General features: G+C 40.6%; 1 protein-coding gene across 1 annotated transcript; it reads left to right on the top strand.

Moving 5' to 3' along the window:
- Nucleotides 1-5336: 5336 nt before the first annotated feature.
- On the top strand, nt 5337-13795 carry LOC134177394 (actin-like). Its single transcript, XM_062644172.1, has 3 exons — nt 5337-5535; nt 11141-11626; nt 13165-13795. The coding sequence occupies exons 1-3, from the start codon at nt 5344-5346 to the stop codon at nt 13585-13587; spliced, it is 1101 nt and encodes a 366-aa protein (XP_062500156.1). The 5' UTR covers nt 5337-5343; the 3' UTR covers nt 13588-13795.
- The last annotated feature ends 2191 nt before the right edge of the window (nt 13796-15986 follow it).

Genomic DNA, 15986 nt, shown 5'->3' with positions numbered 1-15986 from the left:
GCGTGCGCGCGCGCGTGTGTGTATGTGTGTATGTGTGTGTGTGTGTGTGTGTGTGTGTGTGTGTGTGTGTGTGTGTGTGTGTGTGTGTGTGTGTGTGTGTGTGTGTGTGTAAACGATAACTGATTTTGCTACGTTCTGTGTAATATCAAGAAACATTAGAAGTTAATAAATACGGTTCTTAATTTTTCATTTTTTCTTCAAACCAAAACTAAAACAACAGTAAAATTTATAAAAAGGAAAAGTATAAATAAAAATAATTAACAATCAATAAGTACATTGCCGTTTATATAGTACAGTGCGTTCAATAATTTGGCTAGAATATATTGATTGGAAAATAAATCGCTATTTATGAAACATACCCTCTCACACTCCTTCCATTTCTCCCTGCCTCCCTCTCTTTTCCCCTTCCACCTTCCCTCCCTCCCTCCCTATATTTCTCCAACCCTCCCATCATTTTGTCCATTTCTAGCATCCCTCTCTCCTGCTCTCTCCCTCTCTTTATTTCTCCATCCTTCCTCCTCCTTTTTTTTCTTTTCTTTCATTTCCCTCTATCTTTCCCCCTTTCCCTTTCCCTCTCAATCTTACTTTCTCCTTTTTCCTCTCCCTCTCCCTCTCACTCTCCCTCTCTCTTTCCTTCTCCCTTTCCTTCTCCCTTTCCCTCTCCCTCTCCCTCTTCCTCTCCTTCTTCCCTCCCCTCTCCCTCTCTCTCTCCATCTCCCTCCCCCTCTCCCTCTCCCTCTCTTTCTCCCCCCTCTCTCTCTCTCTCTCTCTCATATATTTGAAGCAAATTTTCGACGTAGATGGAGAATAGGATTTAGAACCATCAATTCAGTCGCTAAGCAAACTACCATACGCTATGTAGACACAACTACAACCTTTACTCTACATCAACACTAACACGCAAGAATGAAGTAATTTACGTAAAATCGAAACTGTAATGTCTTGTTTTAATATTGTTTATCGAATTAGAATCTATTGGAGTCGGTCCTATAATTGCTGCAATCTTGTTATGTATCATATCTGCAATTCCTTTCTGAAGGCAGACTGCCAATCGACGATGCCAATAGTTTGCAAAGTCATTGTAAGACATGTCCATTGCTGTTGGCGCGAGACTGGCAGCCTCCTTCAAAGTGTTTGCACTCTCAGCACCCCAACAGCTAAACACTACCAAAGCAAAAGTCGGAACAAGTCCCCTTGGTCTATTGCTGCATGCAAATACTTGGTACTCTTTGAGCACTCTTCTGAAGATGCGACATACCCTGATATTGTTTTTCTCGATCCGATGTTATGCAGTGCCCAGGGATGAGTAACTGTTATGTCCAACAAAAAATGGCGAACAGTAACTGTATTAAATGTGTTTGGCCTTGATGGCTGCTGTCTTCCAATGATAGCATTGACGTCGTTGGACAAGATCCTTGCATTATCGTTTTGTAAACAAACCGACAGACCGCGTCGCCATTCATTTAATAACTCTTCTGGTGAGTATCCTGCCAACAGTGCTGATAATCTTGACACTTGCTTCAGTGTCTCTCTTGCTAACTCTTCCAAACGACCAAATGCTTACAATGAGAATGGGCGAAATAGATAGCCTAGATCAGTAGACATTTGCAAATATTTGTTGTTCTTGATACGGTTTACTGCAAACCTTGCTGTTGTACAACTTCGACCAATACAATTCTGAGCCCAAGGATGAGCGATGGTGATGTCCAGCAATAGCTTCTTGCCATTGTCAAAGTTGTACACAGCAATGTCTGGACGTTGTTTGTCTTCAAATTTGTTTGGTCACTTCTTTTTTGCATTGCAAACCAACTGAAAATAACATTTGATGTACAGTATTATAAGACTCGATCGTGTCTATGAATAGCACCTCTTCCAAACTTGCATGTAAGGAAATGGCATCCAAAGTTATCAATAGCTCTCCGCACTGTGCAATACAGCGGTCTATAGCTCTAAGAGCTGACAAAGACTCACCAAGTCGCTATAAAGAAGACATGCAAAATTCTGCATAGCTCAATGTGTAATCTTGCGAACTTGGTATTGCGTCTAGCCAGCAGCCAACAGTAGTTCCTCCACAGCTGATTACTCTGATCATGTTTTTCATAGATTGAGTCTGCAAGAATTGATGAAAATTTTTGTCTGTCTGTCTGTCTGTCATGATCCCACCCCGCTAATTAATGGCAGCATTTTCATGTAAAATGCTGAATCTTCCAAAACTGACGAGCATTTGATACAATGTGGCACTTTGAAATCTGTGTTCTTTCTCCTTTCCATCCAACTGCAATATTGGTCTAACAAGCCACTTTTACATAGCTTCTGACCACTAACACGTCTGACAAGCATATTACCTGTTGTCATTGAATATCAGTAATTTTAGTATAAATTTTTCTGCCCATAATACCCGAACAATAAAGACAGAAAGGTGAGATGGCCATCACCACATTAGAACATTGGCCTCTTTTTAAATAAAGCAACATGCAAGCTAGAGCCACTTGCCAGAATTACCAAAGCAGCAAGCAGTCCAATGGTAGTAACCTGCTCAATTTTATAAGCAAAATTGCAATTGTTACAAAATGTTTAAAACGCAAAAACTGTGTTTTATACAGGATGTTGCTTCGACTTATATTTTTCAGAGCAGTAAGATTTACGGTAGAAAGTTTATCTTCCTGTTCTTCGTCTAAAGCATATCGCCTAGCAGAACTTCATCATGACTTGAGATCGTAGGGAACCTTAGGAACCGTATGTTACCGTAGCAAACTGTTTCTCCCGAATCTGCTGAAACGATGTAGCTTTCATAAAGCCAGATCTGTTGTCGATAACAGTTGCCGGAGGATGTGGAGCGGCCATTGCACAACACAAATTGATGACAAATGCAGGTATGGATGGGTGTTTCGAGTGACTTGTGCCTCCGTATAGGACTAAGAACTGGAATATCTATTTTGACTATATTTATGTAATTGAAATTATTAATGTTTATACAAACTTGTATTAATAAGAACTTTGCAAAAAATGTCAAACATTTTATCAATTTCTCGCTTTTCAGAAGATTAGAAGCAATCACGGCGTTTGTCTTCGTGATGGAGAACAATATAAACACATGCAGCGTCAAAGAATAAAACGAGCCACACTTTAAGTGTTTCCTAGCGCCTGGCTCGCTGCAATACTTTGAAAAGTCGATTCGTCAAAGTTAGACTCTTATTCCGCTAGAGCATGCCCATCACTGAAGCCAGAAAGAAACAAGAAATTGGATGACAACGGACAAAACGAAGACGTTCTCGGAGAGGACGGAGACGGTTTACACACTAGCAGCGTAGCCAGACGCCGACCACAACACCTAGGGCGCGTTTCTTTATTTCTTTCTGTCACTTCTGGAAGAGTCTTCCATCTCTTCCAGAAGAGTTATCTGGAAAAAGAGGAGGCGACGGAACAGGTTCGAATAAAGAAACGATATGAAAGATGTGGCACATGCGTTGGTGTCAATGGACGATTTTCGTCCAACTGGCAGCAGTAACTGCAAAAGTAATGTTGTTGCTTCTCTCTGATGGCGAAATAAGATTTTTCATCTGCAGAGCTTGAAAAAGTATTGCTCGCCTAATGGGTGATAAGTGCGTAGACAGAACTCGCTTACTTGGGTCTGTTGAAAGAGTTAGACATCGCTGAAAGCAGTTGATAACATAGAATTTACAAATTTGAATGTCATGATACGCGTTACAGCTCCGCGGAATTTTACTTATCTGCAACTCAAACTACGCATGCGCTAACTAAACAACAACGAAAATTAAACGCAGCAGAGTTTATTCCGTTACTTCTTGACTTCCAAATTATCTGCTCCTCTCCTGGAAAAAGCGGAAGAGTCTTTCGGCACCTCTGACCACTTTCTAACACCTCCTCCGAGTATGAAAAACAAAGCAGAATCTCTTCTTTCTCGTCAGAAGAGGCAGAAGAGAATAAAGAAACGCGCCCCTACAGAGGCGTTACGATAGATAGCGTAAACAACAACCATGTACCACAACATTGACGACGAAGACGCATTCCCTTTCAAATAATTTTCGTTTCTTCTGTAGTAGCCTACGACGACAACCATGATGATCGCACCTGCGCCTCCGCTTTTTGCAGCCGCCGCCGCCGCTGTCGAGAGCAAACGTCGTCGTCGCCAACGAACGAGCCATCTTACGCGAAAAGGCGGTGAGGGCAGTGCTGCTGCAAAATGTTATCGTTGTTGTCGTAGTAAGAATGACATTGTTGGGATGAAAAAAGTGCCTTCTTTGTCATTGTTGTGGTGGTTGATTAATTAACATAGAATTTGCAAATTTGAATGTCATGATACGCGTTACAGCCTACTAACCTACTAAATTCTCCGCGGAATGTCACTTGTCTGCAACCCAAACTACGCACGCGCTAACTAAACAACAACGAAAATGAAACACACCAAAGTTTATTCCGTTACTTCTTGACTTCCAACTCTTAAGCTCCTCTCATGGAAGAGGCGGAAGAGTCTTTCGACACCTCTGACCAATTTTCTAACACCTCCTCCGAATATAAAAACCAAGCCGAATCTCTTTTTTCTCTTCAGAAGAGGCAGAAAAGAATAAAGAAACGCGCCCCTACAGAGGCGTTACGATAGAAAGCGAAGACATCAACCATGTACCACAACATTGATGACGAAGACACTTTTTCCTTTCAAATAATTTTCGATTCTTTTGCAGTAGCCTACGACAACAACCATGATGATCGCACCTGCGCTGCCCGGTGACCTCTGCTTTTTTGCCATCGCCGCCGCCGCTGTCAGCAGCAAACGTCGTCGTCGCCAACGACGAGCCATCTTATTCAAGAAGGCGGTGATGGCAGTGCTGCTGCAAAAACATTATCGTTGTTGTCGCAGTAAGAATGACATTGTTGAGATGAAGAAAGCGCCTTCGTCTTCATCGTTGCGGTGGTTGATTAATTAACTAATTGATTTTCTCCTTCTAAACGCCTCCATTGTTGTTGTGGTCGGCGTCGGTGGTGGCTTTAGCGTCTTCGCAGGTGTGAAAACCGTGTTCGTCCTTGTAACGCCGTTGTCGTATCAGTTGCAGACTATTTCTTGTTTACCTGCAGGCCTCCCTAAAGTTAGCGCCCAAACAGCTAGTGCCGTGATTGCATCTAACTAGAATCGACCCTCAGTAAGCTGCGTTTGTGAAGAGTGAGCAAAATAAAATTTAGCCTATTTGCAATGACTAACGATGACGATTTGATTAAAACCAATTTGCATAAAAAATTAATAATTTCAAATATGGTCGAAATGGATGGTCCATACATCATAATTACCAGAGGCATTCCATACGGGCATTTTCATCGTGCTGTGTAATGGAAGTTCCTCGTTATCCATCAATTATTATTGACAACGGACATGGCTTTATGAAGGCCGGATTCAGTGGAGAGAAACAGCTTCCTACCGTTACGATCCCATGTCGTGATGACGTCCTGCTGGGCGATTTTGTTGTGGAGAAAGTTCAGGAAGAAAGACTCCCTACCGTAAATCTTGATTCTCTGAAAGAGGTAAGTCGAAGCAACATACTGCAAAACAAAAACTCTGCCGTTTGTGTTTTAAACATTTTGTCACAATTGTATTTCATTTATGCACATGAGTACTCTAGTACATCTAAACTTCTGTACGTTGCTTCTAAAATTTCTTGCAAGTAGCGAGCGCTTGCAAGTTCATTTAACTGGAAGCCAATCTAATGTTCTCTTGAGCTCATTACGATCTCACCTTTGTCTCTATTGTGCGGCTACTCTGGGGTGAGAAATTCGTTACTAAACTTACTACTATCTCATGACGACAGGTAGTATAATTGACAGATGTGTTAATGATAAAAAGAAACGTATACAAGCAGCTGGTTGGGAAGTGTACGTATAGAAACCAGATATTTTAAAGTAGAAAGTGTTCGTCAGGTTTTAAATCTTTAGCATATAGAATGGAAATGCTAGCTGCCATCTAAGAACGTCATTTTAGGGAAACCAAAGCAGAAATCTAGATTATAGCGAGAAAGAGTAGGTCTCAGCATTAGCGTTCTTTAGTCTTTTCCAATCATTTTAATACCACAGTATAAACACCAGCGCACCAATAGAAATCTGTTAATTAATTTTAGTTTCAAGATATCGTCAATTCTGTAATTGCAATTGTACTGTTGCTCCTTTATAAAAGTAATTATCTGTAGAATCTAGCCGTTTGATTTTAGTTCTACTTGTATGTATTTGTGTAATCTGTCTTTTGTATCTTTTTCTTTCTGTCGGTCTGTCTATCTGTCTGTCTGTCTGTCTGACTGTTTGTCTTTCTGTCTGTCAATACATATATTTCTTATACAAGAATAATATGATTATTACAGTCTAAAGTGCGCCAAAAATCAACAAGTTCTAAGACAAATTGGACTCAAGAGGTCCCTAACTATGATTAAAAGTCAAACAGCTGACAATACGCTAACAAAGTTAGAAATGGCACCAACTGAGTCACCACTATACTGGACTCTGTTCATCTTCTGCAGCAACACTCTTGCATTGCATTGCTGCAAAACAATTGAGTAGTCCAGTAACTTTTGAACTCGTCATGTCTGCACTCAGTTGTCTGTCTGTCGGCATGTCTGTATGTTTGTCTCTCTGTTTGCCTGTCAGCCTGTCTGTCTGTCAATGCATCTTTTATATATCAAAGTTAGTACATCAATGCTAATACCTGTGATAAAATGTAAAAGATTTATGTGCACTGTTCGTCTGTCTGTTTGTTTTTAGATGTATTTGCTGTCTGTAAATAAGTATATTTTCATAAATTTACGATATCAACATAGCAGTAGTGACCATGGATTTAGTTTATGGGCTACCAGAGTAATGACCGAGCAACTAAGAATTTGACGTATGGTTGCCAGACAAATCCTTAGAGATGAGACGATTTGTTGTACACTAAGTAATATACATTATGTATACATATATATATATATATATACACACACATATAAATATATATCTATATATATATATATACAGACTCTTGCAAAATTATAAGTCCACCCTACTCACGTGACGGACAAAATGTGTGAATGGTGTAAAATGATACCAGGAGTTCCTTTCATGATTACTTTGAACTACCAACATATAGCAATACTTGTGTGCTTAGAGTTAGAGCTACAACTAAATAATTTTGTTCGTCTTTCACTAAAGAAATCCAAGTGCGTTTGTCTGGCAGTAAACCACAAATGTCCAATCTAAACAGTTTCCTTCGTATGCTCTCTAATACTGAGAGAACCTAACATTAAATCATCGTTAAGTTGCTAGAAATTGCCGTTTCGTCTTTGTTTGGCAGCAAATGAGCAAATTGTTTATGATGTAACAAACTCATTCTTATGATCTGTAATTGTTTAAAAACCAAACAAAAGCACTAAATCTATGCGCTAATTATTACAAGACGCAAAACTGTTGGCTTCAATGTTATTTCTTACTGTATAACGTAGAAATTCCTAAATTCGTTACTTCCGGTTATATTCTGTGATTGCTCAGAATAGTGTAAGTTGAGACAATGGCGCCAAATTGTCCTGTTTCTATACGCTGTTGGAGCTCACAGAGCGACGAACGTCGGCAACCCTACAGTTCAGTTATAATTTTTTTCCAATTTTCGTTCTTGAATCGATTCTTTGCGTTGTTCGTGTGTAATCATGCCTCAAGGAAAGTAGTGCAGCCCCATGACTCTACAAGAAATAGAAGTTCATCTTTTGAACGAGTTGTCAGAACGTGAAGTGGCAGGAGTTGTAGGAGTCTCTCGTTGAGTGATTCAGAATGTCATCAGACGCCTTCAAAATGGCAGCATCGACTACAAAAGAAGACCAGGCCGAGGTAGAAAGACAACAACTCGAACTGACCGACATATCGAATTTGCTGTTCTTCGAGATCGCCAAGTCACTCTGCGAGAGCTTCAAGCAGACTTGACTGCCGTGACTGGCCAACCTGTGTCACATTCCCTCATTAGTAGACGCCTGTCAGATTAAGGTCTCAACGCTCGACGACCTCGTAAAAATAAACACTGCGTTTTCGACGAGAGAGTCGCTTCGTGCTAATGACGTCAATGTTCTTGAGTGGCCGTCTCGCTCTCCATACGCCACTCCAATAGAACATCTGTGGCTCTGGCTGAAAGTGAGGGTAAATCGTCTGCACCCTCGAACAACAGCCGATCTCTGGGCGGCGGTGCAGACAGCGTGGGCGTCAATTCCTGTTGATCTTGTACAGACTTTATTTGACAGTCTTCCCCGTAGCGTAGAAGCGATACGTAGAGCTAAAGGCGGTTGGACGAAATGCTAAATAGTAGTGTGTAAATATTAACGAGTTCTTGCTTAGAAACCAATTACACTAAACGCCACAAATTTGTTTACTATGATAAAATAATCACTTTACAGAACATGCGCAGACAAGATTTAGGAAGATAATGATGTTTTTCCCCAACTTGGCAACTTTAAATTCTCTAGTAAAGGTGTAAAGGAGATTGAATTTAGACTTAGATAAACAGCAAATAATTTTGTAATGAAAATATAACTTAGAAGCTTCTCTGTCACTGACTAGGCGGTCAAAAACACAATAAAATGTACAACAGGTAGAGTGGATTTATAATTGTGCAAGAGACAGTACATATATATAGTAGCTGGACATAACATAGCTAGTAAGCTTCAAGGAACACATACTGTCCAGGTTAGGTGCATACTGGAACACATTATTTTAGAGTGCACGAATTACTAAAGCAAGAGAAGGCTGTGAGTCAAGAGGTCTAAAGTGCCTTGTACTGATAGCCTGTTCAGTTTACAGTGCTAGATTAGTCTAGCTTAACGAGACTCTTTTTGTCGCTTCTTACTCATATACTAGTACTACCCCGCACTATTGGCGGTGTCAATCTGGGCAGTGGCAGTCTATTGTTGTGTACGCCACTTCCGCGAAGAAGACGCACCTTACGTAACACACGGCCGGACAAACGTAGGCAAAGCGGCGCTGTGAATCGGCTCACTCAGACTGCAGCGGGCGCATCTTGCACTCTGTTATTAGCTAATTAGAGGATGCCGTACAGTGGCTGACGAGCGCACCGCCTAATCGTCTAATTAAACAAACACTCCGGCGCATCTCATTTCAGGCCGCCGAAGTCTCGTTTCTGGCCGTCGGGAACAACGTTCGTCTTCGACAGTCAAACTCGACCGGGCCGACGCGTTTCGCGACGATCCGACACAGAAGTCGTGTCGATCGGCGCGTTACAGCCGTCCAGATAGACGGAAGTGTGGGTTGCCGTATTCCTGTAGTAAATAGTAGCTACAATCTAAGCGAAGAGAATGCAAAAAATAGCTTTCGCCAGTCGTCCATTAATTGGCACGTAGAGTAGCCCACATCACAATCTCACTGTAGGGCGGTTCACGTCATACTCTAGAGACAATATATCACACACGCACACACACGTGCGCGCGCGCGCGCACACACACACACACACACACACACACACACACACACACACACACTTATTTGGCAAGTTTTCAATCTACTGAGCCGCATCGCGCTAGAACGTACAACACACGCGTCCTATTGCTTTAGTTAAACTCGGACTGCAACGAGCGCATCATCTTACACACTCCTGACAGCGCAGTTTGGACTCGACGTATTCCCCCCTCTCAGACTCGTCCCACATGCAACGCCATGTTTTATTCGTGGAGAATGACGCCTATTCTACAATAAAAAAGCTCCTGGCGTGACGTACATATATATGTACGGACGGACGCGTGAACAAACCCGTGGCTCGGTAAGCCGGCTCACTCCGACTGCAGCAAGCGCATCTTGCACTCTACCAGTTGTGGAACTAAAGGATGGCGTACAGTGGCTGGCGAGCTTACGTCACACCCGCATACTCGGTTAGCTGAACAAACAGACTCCGGAGCATCTCATTTTAGTCCGCCAAAATCTCGTTTCTGGCCGTCGGAGGCAGTACGGGCTCAACCGTTCGTCTCCGACGGCCGAACTACACCGATCCGAGAGCAGCGTCGTGTCGATCGGCGCAGACTTTTTGATATTTAGACAGACGGAAGAGTGGGTTGGCATATTAAAGGATGCAATATTTCTATAAGTCTGCACCACGACTTTAGCTTACATATGGTAAGCGCAACGAACGCGTGAGGATTGAAGAACATTCAATGTGAAAGCATTCTTTAAACAGTAGAGCGTCTGCCTAAAAACATTGTCACGGCCTTTGTAGTTTTGCTTTTGCAATAGAGGAGTACGATATTCCACCGTTTCTGTTGCGAATGTACTCCGAGTGCGCGAATAAACACCGTTGTAAACACTAATTTTTCGAACTGCATTTTCACACGTTTCACGTGCAGAATATGTAAAATAGGCTTTTTCTCTCTCTCTCAATCGCTGTTTGCGCACGACCGATGCAAAATCGCAATTTTACGTATAAAGAGCCCAAATATTACGTGCGTTAAGAATGTAGACTTTGTGGTAGGGTATCACATCCTTTCAGCTGTCGTGCTAGGTTTCTTTAATTTCAAGATTTTAAGCATGATTTCACAAACATTCACTTTTCAAACAGGTATAAATGTATGAGACGCAACAGTGCGTACCAAAAAATCTGGACAGTGTTTTTAATGCCTTTGAGCCTTCTCTTGACTGCTCCATGTATACACTATACATGTTTTTCAGTAATTTTAATTGGATGGCTTGCATGCTGAGAAGAAACAGCAAATAGGCATCACGTGTTTGAATTTTCACTCTTTAATTAATTATGCTTGCTTTCATACATTGTATATTCTATAACCAAAGTCACGTTCAAGGGAACGCATGACGGTGTTAAAATCATGTCATTGCTACAATCTTTGCTCAAAAGTAAATTTGTGTTAACTAACTTGTCACAGAAAAGTAGCACACATGCATATGTCCTAACTATAAACATATGTAGGTTATAATTATAACTGTCCTAATGTCGAGTCACGCGGCGAGTGTGTGACGTCATATAGTTGACGACGTCATGCTGGGATTTAGTTGCTTGTTTCAACATCAGACAAACTATGGATGCGTCATTGCAGATTTACGCTTTTTTTGTATCAAAGGCAATTTTCAAACAAAAAACAAATGGTACATTTGCTCTTTTGTTTAGATGTGGAAAGACGCAATATATAGATTGAAAGCTGATCCAACTGAGTGCATCTTCGTACTCACTGCAAATCGATTGTTTACGGAAAAAGACTATCACGCTATAGCAGAAATAATGTCGGAAGAAATCGGAGCGGAAGGACTGGGCATCTGCAACGAATCTTCTTTCCCAATGATTTGGTATGGCAAACGGACAGGTGTCTATGTAGACTGCGGTGAATTGATCACTTCTGTTGTCGTCTTTCACGACGGCCGACGTCTTAGTGACAATGTGCTCAATTTTGGTGGCCGGGATGTTACTCTAAAGCTTTTGTCAAGCCTACAGCAAAACGGATACGACCAGTTAGACTCACAAAATCTTGACCATCTTAAGGAAATCAGAAAAATCAAACACGAATACGGACGGATAAGCACTGACTATGAAAGAGAGATGCAGCTTGCATGCAAGACTAAACCAACCTCAGTTCTCTGCCAACTAGACCCACAACAGGTAAGTTATGCGTCGGATTGAAGTTTGATAAAGACTTTTATCGCTTGATTATTAAATGAATGCATGTGTAGGTCACACAATAGAATTACTTGTTTGACAGGATTTTTGTGCTCAACAATCCGTGCGCGGACTCGTGACCTATTTTAATATTTATTATTAATCGGCGAGCGGAACGAGCCTCTCTCTTGTCTTGTCAATTGAGGTTGAGATACATTACATATTTACATGTGTGTGTGTGCGTGTGTGTGCGTGTGTGTGTGTGTGTCTGTGTGTGTGTGTGTGTGTGTGTGTGTGTGTGTGTGTGTGTGTGTGTGTGTGTGTGTGTGTACGCACGTCAGCACTTGTCATATGGATTTAAGGCAACTCTGAAAGACGGAATGACGTAACGACGATGCCAGATGAATGCAATTTAGCTTGGCAACATATGCGCTAGAATTGAATCGATGGTCTCCTTTTTAGGGGTTGACTCAATTATAATTAATTGGCGAGAAGAGTGAAATGACTCTCAATTTTGCTTCCATACGGCACTAAGTAGCAAAGGAGACTGACGCGTGACAAAAGAAATGGAAACGAAATGGTAGAAGAAGAGAAAAGTTTGTTTTCTGACTTTCAGCGCATTAGTTTGACAGACATTATTACGACGCAGCCATTGTCATGTGACAAAGCGACCATTGGTATTATGCGACAAGGTACGTAAACGAGTTAGACTATTAAAATGTGAACAAAGAAATAAATCCTGGAAAGCTAGAAAAAGATTTAAAGCAACTGAAATTTAGTTTCTGAGTTTCCGCGTTTAAATTAGTGACGCTACCATTTCTAAGCGACTACCACGAGTACGTAAAGAGATACAGAACACATTTGCTCGTTTAACACAATACTAACGAGCATTCACTAATATATATATATATATATATATATATATATATATATATATATATATATATATATTAGTAAACGGAGAGGCGGATCGACATCACGACGATGCCAGATACATTCAATTTTTACTCCGCGACATACGCGCTAAAAATTGAATCAAGGGCCCGTGATAAGGGTTATCGCAATTTCTATTTCGTGACAAAAAAGTGAACTTTTTCTCGATTTTGCTCCCGTACGTAACTAAGAAGTAAAGAAAACTGACGCGTGACATAAGTAATGAAAAGAAAAAGCTAGAAGAAGAAGAAGTCTGTTTTCTGAGTTCCACACGTAGTTTGACAGAAGTTGTTGCTACATAACGCAACCGCTGTAACGTACCTAGATAAAGACAAAACGCCATCGGTCGCCAAACCCACTGCTAACGCATTTATTAGTATAACTTGAATGTACAGACATGTACATAACTACCCCATACTGAGCATTTTTGAAAGTATCGCTAGAACAAACTTGGTAAAGTTTAAGTATGCAAAAGAAAGGAGCAAACAAAGTTCAAATGCTTCAAATATTTAAAATATAAAATTAATGCAATTTTAAAGACTCGCCTAATTTAAACAAATTATTGCAGGATTTTGTCAAATAACCAATTTTGTTCTTAACTATTATAGGTTCTTGTCATGCGCAATGAGCATTTTGCCTGCTCAGAGGGTTTGTTTCATCCTCATCACTTTGGTAAACGTCAGAGTGGAATCCACCACGCGGTGTGCCGAGCCATCGTGTCACAACCCATAGATAAACAAGCCGCACTCTACGAATCCATACTTTTGTGCGGCGGCACCACATTGCTGAAGTCGTTTCCGGAAAGATTGTCGACCGAAATTGCCAATTTTATGAAGGTCAGAACGCCTGTCAAAGTCATTGCTCATGAGGGTCGTGAACACAGCGTATGGTTGGGAGCGAATATGTTGGAAACCGAAAAGGGATCCACTAACCGCGAAATATTTCGTAAATCCCAGTATCTCGAAACCGGCGAAGGCATTTTAAGAAGAACAAGTAGAAGAAAGAATGATGCAGCTTCTTTGCACTTTTAAGACAAAGCGTTATAATAGTATTGTCTATTATCATAAACTGGAACGGTGTGGTTACTGTCAGTACAATGGTTGTGTTCAATAGTTAATTATTCAGAGTCATTCCATATATGCAAAGCTTTAGATTGTCAAATACCTACCACTCTCACAGTGCTTCTACTCTAATTTAGAAGTTGTCAAGAAGTGGATAATATGGGCAATAAATATTAGTACTCCAGTATTTCCTAGCTACAGTTTTGAGTAAGCACTTTTGGTGTACTAGCTATAAAGACATTCTGAAATTTGTAGGCAATATATTGATACAGCGTGCCCGCCTTAGTGCATAAATTAAACAAGATGTATGCTCACTGCACCTACCACCTGAATAATATTGCAGGCTTTGCTCAAGAATTCTACATAATTGTTTTGCTAGAAGTTTAAGTGTTCTTAGTGTATTTTAATAGGAATGTTTAACATAAACATTTTCAATAATTAACAATAAACAGTTTATGTTAATCAGACAAAATAAATAACTTTAATCAAACTAAATAAATAACATAAACAGTTTATGTAAATAAAATTTTTAGATAATTAACGTAAACTGTTTTAATAATTAATAAAGTCTTGATTGCTTCTAAATATATAATATATAAATAATGGTCAACTGTAATGATATAAACATGCAAATTTTGTAACAGTTTAAATATTTAGGTTGTTCATAATTTATTGCTGCCATAGGTTGGCTTGACGTTGGAAATCCGAGGTATGACCACGTAAAATACGGTCCCTCATTCCAACCACATTCAATATCGTAAACAACATCATCGGTGACGACGAGTGAAAATTGTATTCAGTTGCCTAGTTACTTTTGGCAACGAATAGTAAAAGAAGCAGAAGAAATTGAAGCGTATGGATATGTCCGTCATTACCTTCATCGATTATACAAAATATTGACATGACCTAATTGGAATATTAGCCCCTTGCGCTGATTGGTAAGCTCCTCAAGTTTCTTTCAGCTCGACCGGAGACGACGTGCGGTATTGACACTGCAATAGAACAGAATTCTATCTCCTGTCCGTCAAGGTCCGCACAGTCACGCCACGTATACGCGTATAGCGTGAAGGCACAATAATCCGTTGTCCTTTAATTTGGGCGACGCGACGCGACGCGACGGAACGGATCTGGAACCGAATGTTCTCCGTCCCATATTGTGAAGCCCGTTTAAGAATGTGTTGTGTGTTACAAGCTTCTAGTTAGCATTCCCACAAGAATATTTGAAAACGGTCAATTCTAAAATTAATTCAAATATTTACTGCTTTACAAATTACTATAATTATTATATTGTAGAAAAATATTCATTATTTATTTGATGAGACATCGCTTTTCACAGGTAAAGATAAAGAGTTTCGCTCAACGTACTGCATGACGAAAACATTTATTAGACGTTGATGACAAGCAATTAGAAATATCTTTCGCTTGTTTGTTACACTAACCAAAGCATTTTCACGGAAGATCGCAGTTTTTATGTATATAGGCAGATGATTGTACGTTCTGATCAAATCGTAAAGAAAGTAATCAACCGTGTGGAGTGCATGCGTCGTGCCCGTGGCGACGAGACTACACGAGTACCACACGGTAGTCAGCAACTCTGGAGTGTACTTACAACAGTTACTGTAGTTACATGTGCATAACAATTGCCATTCCAAACAAAAGAACAAACTGGCACACAGCACACCACACCCTGGAACTATAAAGCAAAGCACTGTAGAACAACGCTAGCTAACAAATCTTCACTAGATACTGTAGGACACGCCTTATTTCACGTCAAAAAGTGCACGTGACTTTCTACATTGTTGTATGAAACCTAGAAATGACTTGCATGCGGATGTTTGATCGATCATCAGCATAAATCATTGCTTGCAATCGTATACATGTTTTAGCATGATCTGCATATTCCTCTAATGTGCACAAACTTCGAATGACAACTCAATGTCAACTAGCGCGATGTCGGAACGAAAAATGAACTAAACCAATGCATTACGCATGCCCGTAACGACGCTATAAATCCTTTGTCACGACATTTGGTTGTAGCTAGAAGTGTTACGGTGACATTCTCGCCCGAGGCCAAGGAGGCGTTAATGCTCGACTTCGCGAAATGTTGCCGAATAGACGGACGGACGACAGTTCGTCGCGTCCAATCTGGATCGATGTCTTTGCCTGATGAATGCATGGTGATTCGACTATTCTTTGTGTGCGACTCAACTAACTCTGACTGGGTACCATCTGCAAGGATGTGTTATGTTGCTACGAGCACTTCCATTAGAGAGAGATTTGTTCGTCTCAAGAGAAGGTCTAGTACACCTAACAGCATACAATCATATACAACATCGTGTCACTCCAATTCATGTCGGAAATGACTTCTG

Source organism: Corticium candelabrum, chromosome 3 (genome assembly GCF_963422355.1).
Source record: "Corticium candelabrum chromosome 3, ooCorCand1.1, whole genome shotgun sequence".
Classification (NCBI taxonomy): Eukaryota; Metazoa; Porifera; class Homoscleromorpha; order Homosclerophorida; family Plakinidae; genus Corticium; species Corticium candelabrum.
The sequence above is the reverse complement of the archived record's forward strand: the minus strand, read 5'-3'. Positions and strand labels throughout refer to the sequence as shown.

Bases quoted from the DNA above. Each gene is read 5' to 3' on its own strand.
- LOC134177394 (XM_062644172.1), top strand. From the start codon at position 5,344: ATGGAAGTTCCTCGTTATCCATCAATTATTATTGACAACGGACATGGC. The intron at 5,536-11,140 runs GTAAGTCGAAGC...TCTTTTGTTTAG, and splicing joins ATCTTGATTCTCTGAAAGAG to ATGTGGAAAGACGCAATATA. The intron at 11,627-13,164 runs GTAAGTTATGCG...TAACTATTATAG, and splicing joins GCCAACTAGACCCACAACAG to GTTCTTGTCATGCGCAATGA.